A 16,774-nucleotide genomic window follows, 5' to 3' on the forward strand; every position below is an offset into this window, starting at 1 on the left:
GGAGTGCTATCACAGGAAAGCTGCATCCATCATCAGGGACTCCCACCACCCAGGTCATGATTTCTTCTTGCTACTGCCATCAGGAAGAAAGTAGAGGAGCTTCAGGACTCACACCACCAGGTTCAGGAAAAGTTATTACTCCTCAACCATCAGGCCCCTAAACCAGAGCGATTAGCCTCATATACCCCATCACTGAATTGTTCCCACAACCCATGGACTCAGTTTCAAGGACTCTTCATCTCATGTTCTTGATAGTTATTGCTTATCTTGATATTTATTGTTTCTTTATCTTTTATTATTATTACTTTTTTCTTTCCTTCTGCATTTGCAATTTGTTGTCTTTTGCACAGTGGTTGGACGTCCTGTCAGTGCAGTCTTTCATTGATTATATTACTGTTATTGGATTTACAGACTATGCTAGAAGAAATTGAATCTCAGGGTTGGATATGGTGACATGTACATACTTTGATTACAAATTTACTTTGAACCTGAACCTTGAACTTTGATTTCATTATACCTTTCAGTTAATAAATAAATCAGAAGTATGTGACTTTCAATTTTCATTCTAAATGTTCATAGTGTGCATATTACAAAAAAACCATCCGAGGTGCTGTGCGGTCTTCAGGCTGTGTAAAAATGTCCTGCTCGGAGCAATGGTTGGTCAGCGCAGCGGTTAAACAAAAATTAGAAGGAACTGTTATGTTTTGTAACTCGGGAAACTCGTCGAAAGAAAAACACAAGAACCAACTTAGTTTACTTGTCTACTCAGTTTCTCTTTTTTTTTAAGTGAGGCACTCTTGTATGACATGGTGGCATGATGACGTATGCCATTCATGTACTTCTTATGTGTAATCCATAATGAATTATATAAACAAACAAAAGATGCTTAATCAGGCAATCCATTTACAATATTACTCAAATACATGTGACTGAAAGATTAAATACACTACACTTCTCCCTGCTTAGCTCAATATAGAATGCATCTCAACTCAGATATGTAATGTATTGCTCTCTAGTCATCATATACTATATATAAGTTATACTATATAAAACAATTACTATATAGACATTAACACCACAGTAACTTTTAAATTACCCCATTCAGGCCAAGAGTGTTAATCGCTGTGGAGAATTTCTTACTGTTGTGGTATAATGTCGTTCCTGACAAGTGGGGGGGAGTCACTCTTCTTGGCAAGTGAGACTTGTGGCTGTGAAACAATCTCAGGTTCTGGGGCCTCTTCCGTTGTGGTTGTAGGGGTTGACTCTGGTACTGCAGGAAGTGGTTCTGACATATATGGACATCAATTGACTCTGCTCTCCTCAACTGATCAATGTGCTGTCTGCAGATGACATCAGATGCAATCTCCACCGTGTAGGAGAATGGTCAGTTCAGGATTAATGAGCAACAAATTGTGCAAATGCAAATATAAATAAATAGCAATAAATAACAAGTATAAATAACAAGGTAAAGAGTCCTTAAAATGAGACGAGAAATAGAATGAGTTGTAGTTATCCCTTTTTGTTCAGGAGCCTGATGGTTGAGGGGTAGTAACTGTTCTTGAACCTGGTGGTGCGAGTCCTGAGGCATTTGTACCTTCTACCTGATGGCAGCACCGAGAAAAGAGCATGGCCTGGGTGGGAAGGATCTTTGATGATAGATGCTGCTTTTCTATGCCAATGTTTCAAAGGTTGGAGGGCTTTGCCCATGAAGTACTGGGCCGAATCCACTACCTTTTGCAGGATTTTCCACTCAAAGGCATTGGTGTTGGTCAAGGTTTTTGATGAGATGTTGAATCTGCGCAAGCTCCTGAGGAGGTAGAGGCTGATCTATCCCAAGCCACCAGACAAAGCTTTGAGCCAACACTTTCATTTTGACCATCCCCAGATAGCTGGTGTATAGCTCCTCCAACAGTTTAACTCTCAGCTTGGATGGTGCAACAACTCTCAATCGCCACATAAGGCAACCCCCATCAAAGGCAAGTTTATCCTGGCGCTGGTGAAAATGGAGGAACTGGAATTTCTGCTGCACATTCCAGCCATTTTGGGTTGCCATGTAGACCTGAGTGTGGGGTCTTATCTACTTTCCCTTTGGATCATCTTGGCCATAATTGGGAGACCTTCAATTTGCATTAGGGAGAATACATCAAGAGGAGTGTCCTCTTTTGTACATTTTTCAGGTATTTCTTTTTCCAAGGGTAACTGGGACAATCTGTATGCATTTCCTTGATTAGTTGTTCTCTTGAATTTGATCTTGTAATTGTATCCTCCAAGAAATAGAGCCCATCTCTGCATTCATGCTGCTACTGTTAGTGGAACACCATTCTGGGGATTGAAAATGGACACCAGTGGTTGATGATCAGTAATGAGGGTAATCTCTCTCCCATACTGGTTAAAATGTTTTACACTCCAAACTGGACTCAAGGCCTCTGTGTTGATCTGTGCATAATCTTTCTCTGCAGTGGTAAGGGAATGTAGTGCAAAGATTATGGGGCGTTCACTTCCATCACTCATAGCATGTAAAATTACTATATCTATAACAGAAGGTGTGTCCTTCACAGGACAACGTGGATCATAATGTGTGAGTACAGTGTCTGACGTCACAATTTCCTTCATCTTTTGAAAAGCCACCTTATTTACATCTTCCCTGTAGGTAGGTGACCAAAACTGCAAATACACCAAATTAGGCCTCACCAATGTTTTATACAACTCCAACATAACATCCCTTCTCCTGTACTCAGTACTTCGATTTATGAAGGCCAATGTACCAAAAGCTTTCTTTACGACCCTATCTACCTGTGACACTACTTTCTATGTATTATGGACCTGTATTCCCAGATCCCTTTGTTCTACCACATTCCTTAGTGCCCTGCCATTCACTGTGTAAGATCTACCCTGGATGGTCCTCCCAAAGTGCAACACCTCGCACTTGTCTGCATTAAATTCGATCTGCCGCTTTTCACCCCGTTTTTCCACCTGGTACAGATCACGCTGCAAGCCATGATAGACTTTCCTTGCTGTCCACTACACCCCCAATCTTGGTGCCATCTGCAAATATGCTGATCAAGTTAATTGCATTATTATCCAGATCATTGATATAGATGACAAACAACAATGGACCCAGCACCAATCCCTGCAGCACTCCACTTGTCACAGGCCTCTAGTCAGAAAGGCATCCATCTACTACCACTCTCAGGCTTTTCCCACAAAGCCAATGTGCAATCCAATTTACTACCTCATCTTGAATGTTGAGCGACTGAACCTTCTTGACCAACCTCCCATGTGGGATCTTGTCAAACACCTTGCTAAAGTCCATGTAGACAACATCCACCGCCTTGCCTTCATCCACATTCCTGGTAACCTCCTTGAAAAACTCTATAAAATTGGTTAGATTTGACTTACCATGCACAAAGCCATGCTGACTATCCTTAATCAGTCCATGTCTATCCAAATACTTATATATCTGGTCCCTTAGAAGACCTTCCAGTAACTTTCCTACTACTGATGTCAGACTCACTGGCCTATAATTTCCTGGTTTATTTTTAGAGCTTTTTTGAAACAGCAGAACAACATTAGCTATCCTCCAATCCTCTGGTACCTTACCTGTCAGTAATGATCATTTTAATATTTCTACTAGGGCCCTGGCAATTTCTGCATGTGCTCCCACAGGACCAATTTTGTCCCTTGCAACCCTTTTGCTCTTAACATATCTGTAGAATCTTTTAGGATTCTCCTTCAACTTGTCTGCTAGAGCAACCTTGTGCTTTCTTTTAGCTTTCCTGATGTCTTTCTTATTATTTACTTATTTTATTTAGTAATACAAGGCAGAGTAGGCACTAACGGCCCTTTGAGCCATACCAACCTTGCAACCTCTGACAAACGCGATTAACCCTCACCTAAACACAGGGCAATTTACGATGGACAATTAATCTACCCGGTACATCTATGGACTGTTTGAGGAAATCAGAGCACCCTGGGAAAACCCATGCATTCCACTCCATATAAAACAACGCTGGAATTGAACTCTGTACTCTGGAACTTCCTGAGCCGTATTAGCAAATTTTTCAAACAGGTTGCTTCCTCAGAATGTATTTGTGACCATTTGAAGCTGAACACAAATATAACTACAGACCACTTGCATCACGTAGGAATTTGGAGAAACAACAAATTATCTTTTATTGAATATAATGAATTTAATTGCATAGTAGTGCTGACGCGTCTGAGGCTTCTCACTGAAATGTTCAACAATAATCAGCCAGCACTGTTGTATTCCAATTGCTCTGACACCATTTCTCCATGACTGCAAGTCCTGGTGAAACCTTTCACCATGCTCATCACTGACAGTACCAAGATTTGCAGGGAAGAAGTCTAAACGAGAATGCGGAAAATGAATCTTTAGTGACATGTTGCATTTCATGGTTTTGTACGCTTGAAGCATGTTGTCAATCAGCTGCATGAAGTTTGGTGCTCTGTAGTAGCCAAGGAAATTTTCAACAACATCGTTGAATGCTCCTATGTGATTTTCTTCAGTCCCACTAGAAGTTCTTCAATTTGCCTGTCATTGATTATCTGTTTGATCTGTCCATGCAGAAACACAGATTATCAACCTAACCAAAGAATTGGGTCAAATCTGCTTAGTAGCTATGAAAAAGAAATTTTTGTGCCTGGTGACCACAGAGTCCATCCTTGCAGCCTTGAACCGTGTAACTCTGCTTTTTGCCTGTAACAAACCCCAGTCTCTGATCAAGTCAATTAACTCAGATTGAGTTATCAGATGAGGCTCACTCGACAATAAGGGTTCAAAATCTGTATCAGTGTCAGTGTTGTTTTCAATTCCTGGCTTGTGCATCATGGCATCTTTGTCTGCCTCCTCTAGACTCCATGTCAATGGTGGCTTCAATCCTGGCAGACTGTTGTCATGTGTCAAAGGTCTCATGGCTGAAGGAAGATTGGGATATTCAATGGATTTCTTGTTTTTAGCAGAGAAATCAGATGCACTGGTCAGACAGAAGTAGCAGTCTGTTACCTGATCCTTCTGTTCTTGCCATATCATCGGGACAGCAAATGGCTTTGACATTCGAGTACTTCTGAGCCAAGCTCTAAGATTGAAAGCACATGTTGTGCAACAAATCTGAGGAGCCCAGGTTTTGGCTTGGAGCTAGTTTTACACCTAAAATAGAGTTCATAGGCTTTCTTAATAAGAGGAGAAATGCTCCATCTTTCAGATTTAAGAATATATTCACTACAAATATAACAGAAAGTATCGTGGCTGTTGCATCATTGGCAAAACATTTTGCTATCACAAGTACTCCTGAAAATACAATTACTTTATTATAATGAGTACGCACAATATGCTATGCATGTAGAGCATGCAGTTCAATGTGATCGCAAACCGATATACATGTAAAGGCAATGTATAGAATGGAGTGTGCATGATACTTTTATAGTCTTTCTAAAACCTGTCCTGCCATGCAACATCCGCCCTGTCTAAGCATGCCCAGGCATGCCTAGACAAGGTAGAAAACTTTTCATTGTGGTCAACATTTTAATCGACTTGAATTATTAACTAGACCATAAGACCATAAGACATAGGAGCAGAATTAGGCCATTTGGCTCACCAAGTCTGCTCCGCCATTTAATCATGGCTGATCCTTTTTTCCCCTCCTCAACCCCATTTCCCAGCCTTCTCCCCATAACCTTTTATGCTGTGTCCAATCAAGAACCTATCAATCTCTGCCTTAAATACACCCAATGACCTGGCCTCCACAGCTGCCTGTGGTAACAAATTCCACAAATTCACCACCCTCTGGCAAAAGAAATTTCTCCACATCTCTGTTTTAAATTGACGCCCCTCTATCCTGAGGTTGTACCCTATTGTCCAAGACTCCTCCACTATGGGAACCATCCTTTCCACATCTACTCTGTCTAGGGCTTTTTACGTTCGAAAGGTTTCAATGAGATTCCCCCCCCCCCCAATCCTTTTAAATTCCAGCAAGTACAGACCCAGAGCCATCAAATGTTCCTCTTATGATAATCCTTTCACTCCTGGAATCATCCTTGTGAATCTCCTCTAGACCCTCTCCAATGCCAGCACATCTTTTCTTAGATGAGGAACACAGAACTTTTCACAATACTCAAGGTGAGGCCTCACCAGTGCCTTACAAAGCCTCAGCATCACATCCCTGCTGTTGTATTCTGGACCTCTTGAAATGAATGCTAACATTGCATTTGCCTTCCTCACCACCAACTCAACCTACAAGTTTATTTTAGCATGTTCTGCACAAGGACTCCCAAGTCCCTTTGCATCTCAGATTTTTGGATTTTCTCTCCATTTAGAAAACAGTCTGCCCATTTATTTCTATTACCAAAGTGCATGACCATGCATTTTACAACATTGTATTTCATTTGCTACTTTCTTGCCCATTCTCCAAATCCGTCTAAGTCCTTCTTCAGCATACATGTTTCCTCAACACTACCTGCCCCTCCACCAATCTTTGTGTCATTGGCAAACTTGGCAACAAAGCCATCTATTCCATCATCTAAATTATTTATATACAGCATAAAAAGAAATGGTTCCAACACCGACCCTTGCAGAACACCACTAGCCACTGACAGCCAATCAGAAAAGGATCCTTTTATTCCCACTCGCTGCCTCCTTCCAATCTGCCATTGCTCTAACCATGTTAGTAACTTTCCTGAAATACCATGGGTTCTTAACTTGGTTAGCAGCCTCATGTGTGGCACTTTGTAAAAGGCCTTCTGAAAATCCAAATATACAACATCCCCTTTATCTATCCTACCTGTAATTTCCTCAAAGAATTCCAACAGTTTTATCAGGCAAAATTTTCCATGAAGAAAACCATGCTGATTTTGTCCTATCGTGTCCTGTGTCACCAAGTACTCCATAACCTCATCCTTAGCAATTGACTCCAACATCTTCCCAATTGAAATAACAATTAAAATGATGCGTGATAGTGGGAATTTCATGGTGGTTTTCATAATCGGCAGCCAAAATCCATAGGGTAAACCCAAAAGTATACATTTCCTCTTCTTTCATTTTCTCTTCTTCACGCACTACTTATTTAATTTAACATTATATGTATATATTTATATAGTGTGTGTGTGTAACATATATATATATATATTTATATAGTGTGTGTATGTGTATGTGTGTGTGTAACATTATATATATATTTATATAGTGTGTGTATGTGTGTGTGTGTGTGTGTGTGTAACATTATATATATATTTATATAGTGTGTGTGTGTGTGTGTGTGTGTGTGTGTGTGGAATTTACTGTTTTATTATTATGTATTGCAATGTACTGTTGCCACATAACAACAAATTTCATGACATGTCAGTGATTCTGATTCTGAGTGGGGAGCTCAGGTTTTAACTTACAGAAGCTTCAGCAAGGAGATGCAGAGGCTGTAGGCAGATATTTTGGTTTAATTTTTCTTTCTTTCTTATTTCATGGAGCAGTGGAGATGCCAGGCAGGTTAGTGGAATGGTCCTCTTGTAGAATGTGGCAAGGCAAGGAGATCTCCAATATCCCTGACAACTACACTCACAAAAAGTATATCCAGCTGCAGTTGCCAACTCACACAATGGCCACTCCGCTTAAACTTAACATCTTTTTATTTTAACTTAACTCCTTCCCAAATGACTAATTATGTACAATCCAACGTCTCCTTGGGAACTGTGGCACACATGAAGAGGAATGGAGTAAAGGAAGGTGGAATTAATGAAAGGAAAGGTGAGATAGCAAAAAATTTAATTTTGGAGAAGTTGAACAACTCAGAGAAATGTCTTGATATTTGCACTTATATTCATGCAGATGCCAAAGTTACTGCCTGTACGATTTCTTGATAACAGTAATTTCTAACTGGTTCACCATTACCTTTACCTCAAAATCTGGGCCAATGTCATTCAAAAGTAATTTTGTTGTGCAACTCTTAATTATGACCTCTACTGTTGATTTGTTTAGAATGGTCAGTAACAGCTCTGAAAAAAAATTATATTGTCTCTTGCAGTTGATCTAATCAGCATTGATAGGCGTTCCAAGGAACAGGAGCAAATCACACAGGAAAAAGCCAACAGATTTGCTTCCATATTTTGGGAAAAAGTCAAAGGCACAGATGATTACACTTGGAAATCTGATAGCTGTCACACCACTCCAGATAAAAGCAACACAAAAAGGTAAGAAGAGAAGAGAGGTGAAGATGATTGTAGTAGTGATAAGAGATTCCATAGTTAGGGGAAGAGGGGTGAGATTCTATGGACGTGATAGAGACATCCATATTGTATGTTGCCTCCCAGATGCCAGGTTCGGGGATGTCTCAGATCAAGTCCACAGCATTCTAAAAGGGGAGGATGAGCAGCTGGAAGTCATGGTACATATTGGCACCAATGACAAAGGTAGGAAAGTCGAGGAGGTCCTGAAGAGACATGTTAGGGAGCTAGGTAGAAAGCCAAAAAGCAGGACTGCCAGAGTAGTAATCTCTGGATTGCTGCCTGTGCCACGCACCCTTGAGGATTAGACTAGCAGCATTTGGCAGATAAATGCGTGGCTGAGGAACTGGAAGAGGGGGCGGGGGTTCAGACTAGTAGAACATTGGGATCTCTTCTGGGGAAGGTATGACCTGTACAAAAGGCTTGGTTACACCTGAACTCGAGGGGTCGCAATATTCTTGTGGGCAGGTTTGCTAGATCTATTTGGAAGGGTTTAAGCTAATTTAGTTTTAGTTTAGGGGGAGGGGAACCAGAGTGATAGTGCTGAAGATGAGTTAGTTGGCTTACAGACAAAGGCAATGTATAGTGAGACTTCTAGCAAGGACAGGCTGATAATACGGCAACATTGCAGTCAATAATGTTGTAACATAAAAAGGGAGACAAAATTGAAAATGGTGATGAATACAGGACTGAAGGTGTTATATTTTAAAGCACACATTATACGGAATAAGATAGATGAACCTGTAGCAGTTACAGATTGGCATGTATGACATTATGGGCATCACTGAATTGTGGCTGAAAGGGAATTACAGCTGGGAGTTTAACATCCAAGGATGCACATTGTATCAAAAGGATATGCAGGTAAGCAGAGGAGGTGGGGTGGCTCTGTTGGTAAAAAATGAAATCAAATCTTTAGAAAGAGGTGATACAGAATCGGAAGGTGTCGAATCATTGTGGATAGAGCTAAGAAACTGCAAGGGTAATAAGACCCTGATGGGAGTTAAATATAGGCCTCCGAACAGCAGCAAAGATGTGGGCTACAAATTACAATGGGAGATAGAAAATGTATGTTAAAAGGGCAATGTTACAATAGTCATGGGGGGTTTCAATATGCAGATAGATTGGAAAAATCAGGTTGTTGCTGGATTCCAAGAGGGGAAATTTGTGGAATGCCTAATGGCTTTTTAAAGAGGCTTGTGGTTAAGCCCACTAGGGGATCAGCTACTCTGGATTGGGTGTTGTGCAATGAACTGGAATTGATTAGAGAGCTTAAGGTAAAGGGACCCTTAGGGAGGCAGTGATCATAATATGATAGAATTCACTCTGTAGTTTGAGAGGGAGAAGCTAAATTTAGATGCATCAGAATTACGGTGGATTAAAAGGAATTACAGAGGCATGAGAGAGGAGTTGGACAAAGGTGATTGAAAGGGGACACTAGCAGGGATGACAGCAGAGCAGCAACAGCTAGAGTTTTTGTGAGCAGTTTGAAAGGTGCAGGATAGATACATCCTAAAGAAGAAGGGGTATTCTAAAGGCAGGATGATGCAACTGTGGCTGACAAAGGAAGTCAAAGCCAACATAAAAGCCAAAGAGAGGGCAAAAATAGAACAAAGATTAGTGGGAAGTTAGAGGATTGGGAAGCCTTTAAAAACCAGCAGAAGGCAACTAAAAAAGTATTTAAGAAGGGTTCCACCCCAAAATGTCAACTGTACCTTTTTCTATAGACGCTGCCTAGCCTCCTGAGTTGCTGCAGCATTTTGTGTGTGTTGCTTGGATATCCAGCGTTTTTCTCTTGTTTGTGATTAAGAAAGAAAAGATGGAATACAAAGATAAGCTAGCCTATAATATTAAAGAGGATACCAAAACTTCCTTCAAAAATATAAAGAGTAAAGGAGAGGCAAGAGTAGATATCAGACCGAGGGAAAATGATGCTGGAGAGGTGGCTGAGGAGATTGTAGAGGCATTAGTAATGATCTTTCAAGAATCAAAAGATTGTGACATGGTTCCAGAGGACTGGAAATCGCAAATGTCACTCCAATCTTCAAGAAGGCAGAGAGGCAGAAGAAAGGAAATATATAAACCAGTTAGTCTGATCACAGCAGTTGGGAAGAGTTTGGAGTTGATTGTTAAGTATGTGCTTTTGGGGTACTTGGTGGCACGTAATAAAATAAGCTGAAGTCAGCATGGTTTCCTTAAGGGAAAATCTTGCCTGACAAATTTGTTAGAATTCTTTGAAGAATTTACAAGCAGGATGGACAAAGGAGAATCGGTGGATATTGTGTACTTGGATTTTCAAAATGCCTTTGACAGGTTGCCGCATATAAGACTGTTTAACAAGTTAAGAGCCCATGGTATTGCAGAAAGGATATTAGCATGGTTAGGGCATTGGTTGATTGGCTGAAGTCAAAGAGTGGGAATAAAAGGAGCCTTTTCTGTTTGGCTGCCAGTGACTAGTGGTTTTCCTCAGGGGTCAATGTTGAGACCGATTTTTACGTTATACGTCAATGACTTGGACAGTGGAATTGATGTTTTTGTGGCCAAGTTTGTGGACAATATGAAGACAGGCGGAAGGGCGGTTAGTGTTGAGGAAGCAAAGAAGCTACAGAAGGATTTAGACAGATTAGGAGAAAGAGCAAAGAAGTCGTAGATGGAATACAGTGTCAGGAAGCATATGGTCGTGCACATTGGTGGAATAAAAAATAGTGCAGACTATTTTATAAATGGAGAGAAGATTCAAAATTCTGAGGTACAAAGGGACTTGGGAGTCCTCGTGCAGGTTTCTCTAAAGGTTCATTTGCCGGTTGAGTCGGTGGTGAGGAAAGCAAATGCAATGTTCCCATTTATTTCAAGAGAAGTAGAATATGAAAGCAAGGATGTAAAGTTGAGACTTTATAAAGCACTTACTTGGAGCATTGTGAGCAGCTTTGGGCCCCTTACCTAAGGAAGTGTGTGCTGTCTTTGAAGAGGGTTCAAAGGAAGTTCACAAACATGTTTCTGGGATTGAAAAGCTTATCATATGAGGAGTGTTTTATGGATTCAGGCCTGTACTCAGTGGAATTCAGAAGATTGGGGGGGGGGTAATTTTATTGAATTCTATCGAATATTGAAAAGCCTCAATAGAGTGGATATGGAGAGGACGTTTCCTATGTTGAGAGATGTAGAACCAGAGGGTAGAGCCTCAGAATAGAGGGACATACTTTTAGAACAGAGATGAGGTGGAATCTGTGAAATTCTTTCTCACAGGTGGCTGTGGAGGTCAAGTCATTGGGTATATTGAATGCAAAGGTTGATAGATGCTTAATTAATAGGGGCATGAAGATATACGGGGAGAAGGAAGGAGATTGGGGCTACAAGAGAAATGGAACAGCCATGATGAAATGATGGAGCAGGCTCAATGGGCCATATGGACTAATTCTGCTCCTCTATGTTATGGTAATCAGGCGAAGCAAATCTTCAACAAAACCGAAAACCTTTATGTGCTTGTTTATTATAATAAATTTCAAATGCTAAATGTTCTAATAATCTGAAATATTAATGAAAAATAATTTCTATATAAAATCAATTGAGAAGTTTCAGGAGACAAGAAAATCATTAACTGTAGCACCTTCATTAGATTGAGCTTGTGTAGTTTACCAGTTGCCTAGTGTTATGGAATCCAGGCACAACTCCTCGGACCCCCGGTGCATGTGGCATGACATACAGGTCATTACAGACTTCAAACCTCCTAGTACTGTGCCCCTTCCAGCTCTGCTTCCCTCCCTGATGAGCTCAATTACTTCTACGCTTGCTTTGGCCGAGAGAAAAGGAGGTCACCCTCAAAGCGGATCTCCCACCTGGTGAACTGCCTCTCTCACTTTCCACCTCCGACGTTTGCGCCACCCTGAGCAGGGTGAATGTACGGGAGGCAGCTGGTCCGGATGGAATACCTGGCCGTGTGCTCAGAGTCTGTGCAGGACAGTTGGCCGGGGTCTTCATGGACATCTTTAATCTGTCCCTGGCCCAGGCAGTTGTCCCCACAAGCTTCGAGATCGCCACCATTGTGCCAGTGCCGAAGCATTCCACTGCCACGAGCCTGAATGACTTCCGTCCAGTTGCACTCACCCCCATCATTGCAAAGTGCTTTGAGAGACTGGTTCTATCACATCTGAAATCCTGTCTGCCCACTACCCTGGACCCCCATCAATTTGCCTATTGCACCAACAGGTCAACAGAGGATGCCATCTCCATGGCACTTCACTCTGCCCTGACCCACCTGGACAGCCCCAACTCTTACATCAGAATGTTGTTCATTGACTTTAGTTCGGCATTCAATACTGTGATCCCCTGTAAGCTAGTCACCAAACTTTGCCAGCTTGGTATCAGCTTATCCCTCTGCAATTGGACTTTGGACTTTCTGACTAACAGACCCCAATCAGTTAAGTTAGATAACCTCTCCTCCTCCACTCTCACCCTGAACACTGGCGTGCCTCAAGGCTGTGTGCTGAGCCCTCTTCTGTACTCCCTTTTCACCTATGACTGCGTTCCTGTACATGGTTCTAACTCCATAATCAAGTTCGCAGATGACACCACGGTGGTTGGCCTGATCAGAGGGAATGACGAGATGGCCTACAGGGATGAGGTCCAGCACCTGGCCATGTGGTGTGCCAATAACAACCTGGCCCTTAACACCCAGAAGACCAAGGAGATCATTGTGGACCGGGCATGCTAGGAGTCACACTCACATCCCCATCTACATCAACGGAGCTGTCGTGGAGCATGTATCAAGCTTCAAATTCCTTGGTGTCCACATTTCCAAGGATCTCACCTGGTCCCTGAACTCCTCCATCCTGATCAAAAAGGCGCAACAGCACCTTTATTTCCTGTGGAGCATCAGGAAAGCTCACCTCTGTCCCAGGATACTGACAGACTTTTACCACTGTACCAGTGAGAGCATGCTCACCAACTGCATCTTAGTGTGCTATGGCAATTGTCCCGTATTAGACCGTAAAGCACTCCAGCGTGTGGTGAAAACTGCCCAGCGGATGGTCGGCACCCAATTGCCCACCATTGAGAACATCTACCATAAACGCTGCCTGGGCAGGACGAAAAGCATTATCAGGGATGCATCTCACCCTAACCATGGACTTTTTACTCTCCTCCCATCCAGTAGGCGCTACAGGAGCCTCCGCTCCTGCATCAGCAGGCACAGGAAGAGCTTCTTCCCTGAGGCTGTGACACTGCTGAACCTCTCATCACAGCACTAAGCAGTATTGCATCTGTATTGTACTGTCTCAGTACTTTTATATTTGTGTGCTGTAGCGCTTTTTTTATTCACAGTTATTTTGTAAATAACACTATTCTTTGCATTTCTGGTCAGATGCTAAATGCATTTCATTGGCTTTGTATCTGTATTCAGCACAATGACAATAAAGTTGACTCTAATCTAATCTAATCTAAATTGAGAATACTGAGTCTGAGAAACAAACAGTTGCAAATCTGCATCAGTATCTAAAAGGCATAGTATTATGTGAAAACTATAAAGAATGGAAACATATTTGAAAGAGCACATTTGCAATGGAGCATAGGACAAGATCAAGGATGTTGAAGGAATGAGAGGCCCATGGCGGAAGCAGGTGAACAACGATAAGCTTTGTAGAGTTTGGAGGAGAGCTGAGGTAGAAGTCAAGTAGGAAAGTTAAGCAGGAGAAAACTGAAAGAAAACCTGTTGGTTTGCTTTTTTTGAGTGATATAATTGAAGCAGTAAATACATTGTGTATGTGAATGTTTAAATTATTGATTCTTAGTGATTGTGTCAAATAGAAAGCTTTTAAAAAATTTTTAAATTAGAAGTAAATGTGAAGTTCCGAAAATTTTATTTCTTAGTTATTATTTTTGCTGCAATGTGGTTCATGAAATATTTATGGCTTTATTATGCAAATATTATCAACAGTTATTGCCTATTGGGCAAACGGAATTAATTCATGTCAAAACATTAGGGAAATTGTAATTTCATAGATAATCAGCATGTGGAGAAATTAAATTTAGCATCATAAATATGATGTTTCCAACATATTGCTTTTGTTTTTTAAAATCTCATTTTAAAATTCTTTCAGAGCTTCACTAACTTCAGACGAGATTAATAGTGTTAAAACAGAATCTGTGGACAACCTACCTGGACACTTCAGACAATTTTGTGTCTTAGTGAGGTAAGAGAGTTAGCTGTAGTTTTAAGTCAACTTTTCTTTTTGAAATAAATGACTCTTAAAACACTTTTTAAAGTACTATTTGTTTTGAGCCAGTCGACAGGTTTCTAATGACTTCAGAGATTTGCCAACCCTAGCTGTGCATGGATTTGAGGCGCTTCTGATGTCTTTACTGATTGGCTTTTTATACTACAATGAAGGCGGTAAGAAATTACCCTTCCAGGACATGGTGGCATTGTTATACATGATTGGAGCTTTGACACCATTTGCAGTCGTTTTGGATGTTACTGCTAAATGTAAGTTGTTTTTATTTCCTATCGTTTAAAATGTTTTAATAAAGTATTTTATTTTTAATTATGTTTCCTCCTGAACGCAAGACATTGAAAGAATCTGTTGGATTTATCTGCACTCAATGCCTTTTGGGCAGACTGAATTCATTCATGCCAAATACAATTTCTAAACACATTAGAGAAATTGTAATTTTGCAAATAATAAGTAAATAAAAATAATCTGTGGATACTTGAATATTTAATTAAGAGAAAGTTCTCAAGATGAAAAATTACCAAAATCCAAAACATTGCAGTTTCCAAGTTTTCATCCAAAAATTATTAAACTCTGACCTCAAGCTACATCTACAGCATTTTAACTTGGACAGCCAGATCGCAAATATGGGGCCTAACCTGAAAGAGATTACACATACTGTATAATTCTGTAGCAGCAAAAGAAGAATTGTCAACAGTAAGAAATTTTGCCATTGTGAAATAACACATTAGTTACTTCTATCAGCTCTGTAGGAAAGCGTTAGATATCTAAGCGTTGCTCTTTTGATTTCCCCTGCAACTAAAAAGTGCAACAATTGTCTCTACCCTTCCTCCCTTAAAGGATGCTCGGAAAGGCAATTGTTGAGTGCCTTTGACTCGACAATGGATAGTGTAGTTGTCCATAATGTTTCTGTGGCAAGATACAGAAGTAGATTGCCAGGCCTTTCTTCCATGCAGATACAGCTGGGGTTGTACTCAGGACCATCTCCCTCAAAGTCCAGTGCTGATGCTACTACACCACCAGCCAACCCAAGGCAATACCAAAAACTATAAACCATGTGCTGGAGAAATCAGCAGGTCAAGCAACAACTATGGGAGGAAAGAAAGTATTGATAATTCGAGTAGAAATCCTGCGTCACTGACAATTCCTTTCCCTTCACAGAGGCCGCTTGACCCACTGAACTTAACCAGCATTTTGTTTACTGCTCCAGTATTTGCAGCATCTTGCGTCTTCTAAAAACTATAACTACTGGAAGACACTTGACCACATACATTGCTAAGTTCTTCTGGACTGAAAACAATTATCTTTATCTTTCCATAGGTCATTCAGAAAGGGCAATGCTTTACCATGAATTGGAGGATGGGATGTATTCCATCACTTCCTACTTTTTTGCTAAGGTAAGTTAATCTTCACTTTTCTAACTAAATCAGAAATGCTAGAGAAGTACTGTAAATATCCTCCAAGAGGACCACAGCCTTGTCATAACGTTTGGAGGCTTATGTGCTTCAATGACCTGGAGAGCTATGTCGGCTGGAGTCAGGGATTTATACTTTGGCTTTTGGTTGGGTCACCCATGGTAAACATGTCAAAGGGTAGAGGCCAGACTAAGGGTGGTCCCACCAGTCCTCCAGGTTCAGGGGTTCAGCTCAGGGCTAACAACCCTAACTGGTCAAATAAAAATTGTGTGCGACGGTATAGGGCCAAGGACAGACAGAGATGAAGGACCTTCATTGCTGCCCTGAATGCCTGCGGCGTCATGGACAGTAATTAACAGTAAATATTTGTGTCCATTGGGAAAACTATGGGAAAAGTGTAAAGTAGGAAAACTATCTCCACCAAATGAATGGTTTTGTGTATGGGTGAAAATCATGTACAATAAATTTGTTTCAAATGGCATATAAAGGGGTTTTGATTGATATACTGCAGGAATCAAAAATAATAATCTTGGTTTTCTATTTGTGTGCATACTTGATCTGCTTCCTAGTTAAATATCCAATGCATATTTACCTGGTTAGTTTATTTTTCTGTATTTTCACACAGGGGAGTTGAGGATTATAGTTCTCAGCCTATCAGGCTGTCCCATGAATGCTTTGGTTGTTTCTGTAATTGTTTTACAACTGCTACAAACCAAAACAGTTGGGGTGATGGAACTTTTCATTTCACTTAATTTGTAAATGAAACTGCAGGTGCTGAAAATCTGAAATAAAATCAGCAAATGTTGGAAACACATAGAAATCAGGCCATATCAATGTAAACCAAACAGGGGTGAACACCCTTTGTCAGAACTCTTTCCTGTCAGAGAAATATTAACACAGTTTATC

General features: G+C 40.8%; 1 protein-coding gene across 1 annotated transcript in view; it reads left to right on the plus strand.

Moving 5' to 3' along the window:
• abcg8 (ATP-binding cassette, sub-family G (WHITE), member 8) overlaps nt 1-16,774 on the plus strand; it is a 58,895-nt gene that overhangs the window by 19,355 nt on the left and 22,766 nt on the right. Inside the window, exons 7-10 of the mRNA XM_063055648.1 lie at nt 8,031-8,196; nt 14,322-14,414; nt 14,508-14,707; nt 15,774-15,850. Coding sequence (XP_062911718.1) covers nt 8,031-8,196; nt 14,322-14,414; nt 14,508-14,707; nt 15,774-15,850 — 536 coding nt within the window. The remainder of the gene's footprint in view (nt 1-8,030; nt 8,197-14,321; nt 14,415-14,507; nt 14,708-15,773; nt 15,851-16,774) is intronic.

Source organism: Mobula hypostoma, chromosome 8 (assembly GCF_963921235.1).
Source record: "Mobula hypostoma chromosome 8, sMobHyp1.1, whole genome shotgun sequence".
In the NCBI taxonomy this organism is placed as follows: Eukaryota; Metazoa; Chordata; class Chondrichthyes; order Myliobatiformes; family Myliobatidae; genus Mobula; species Mobula hypostoma.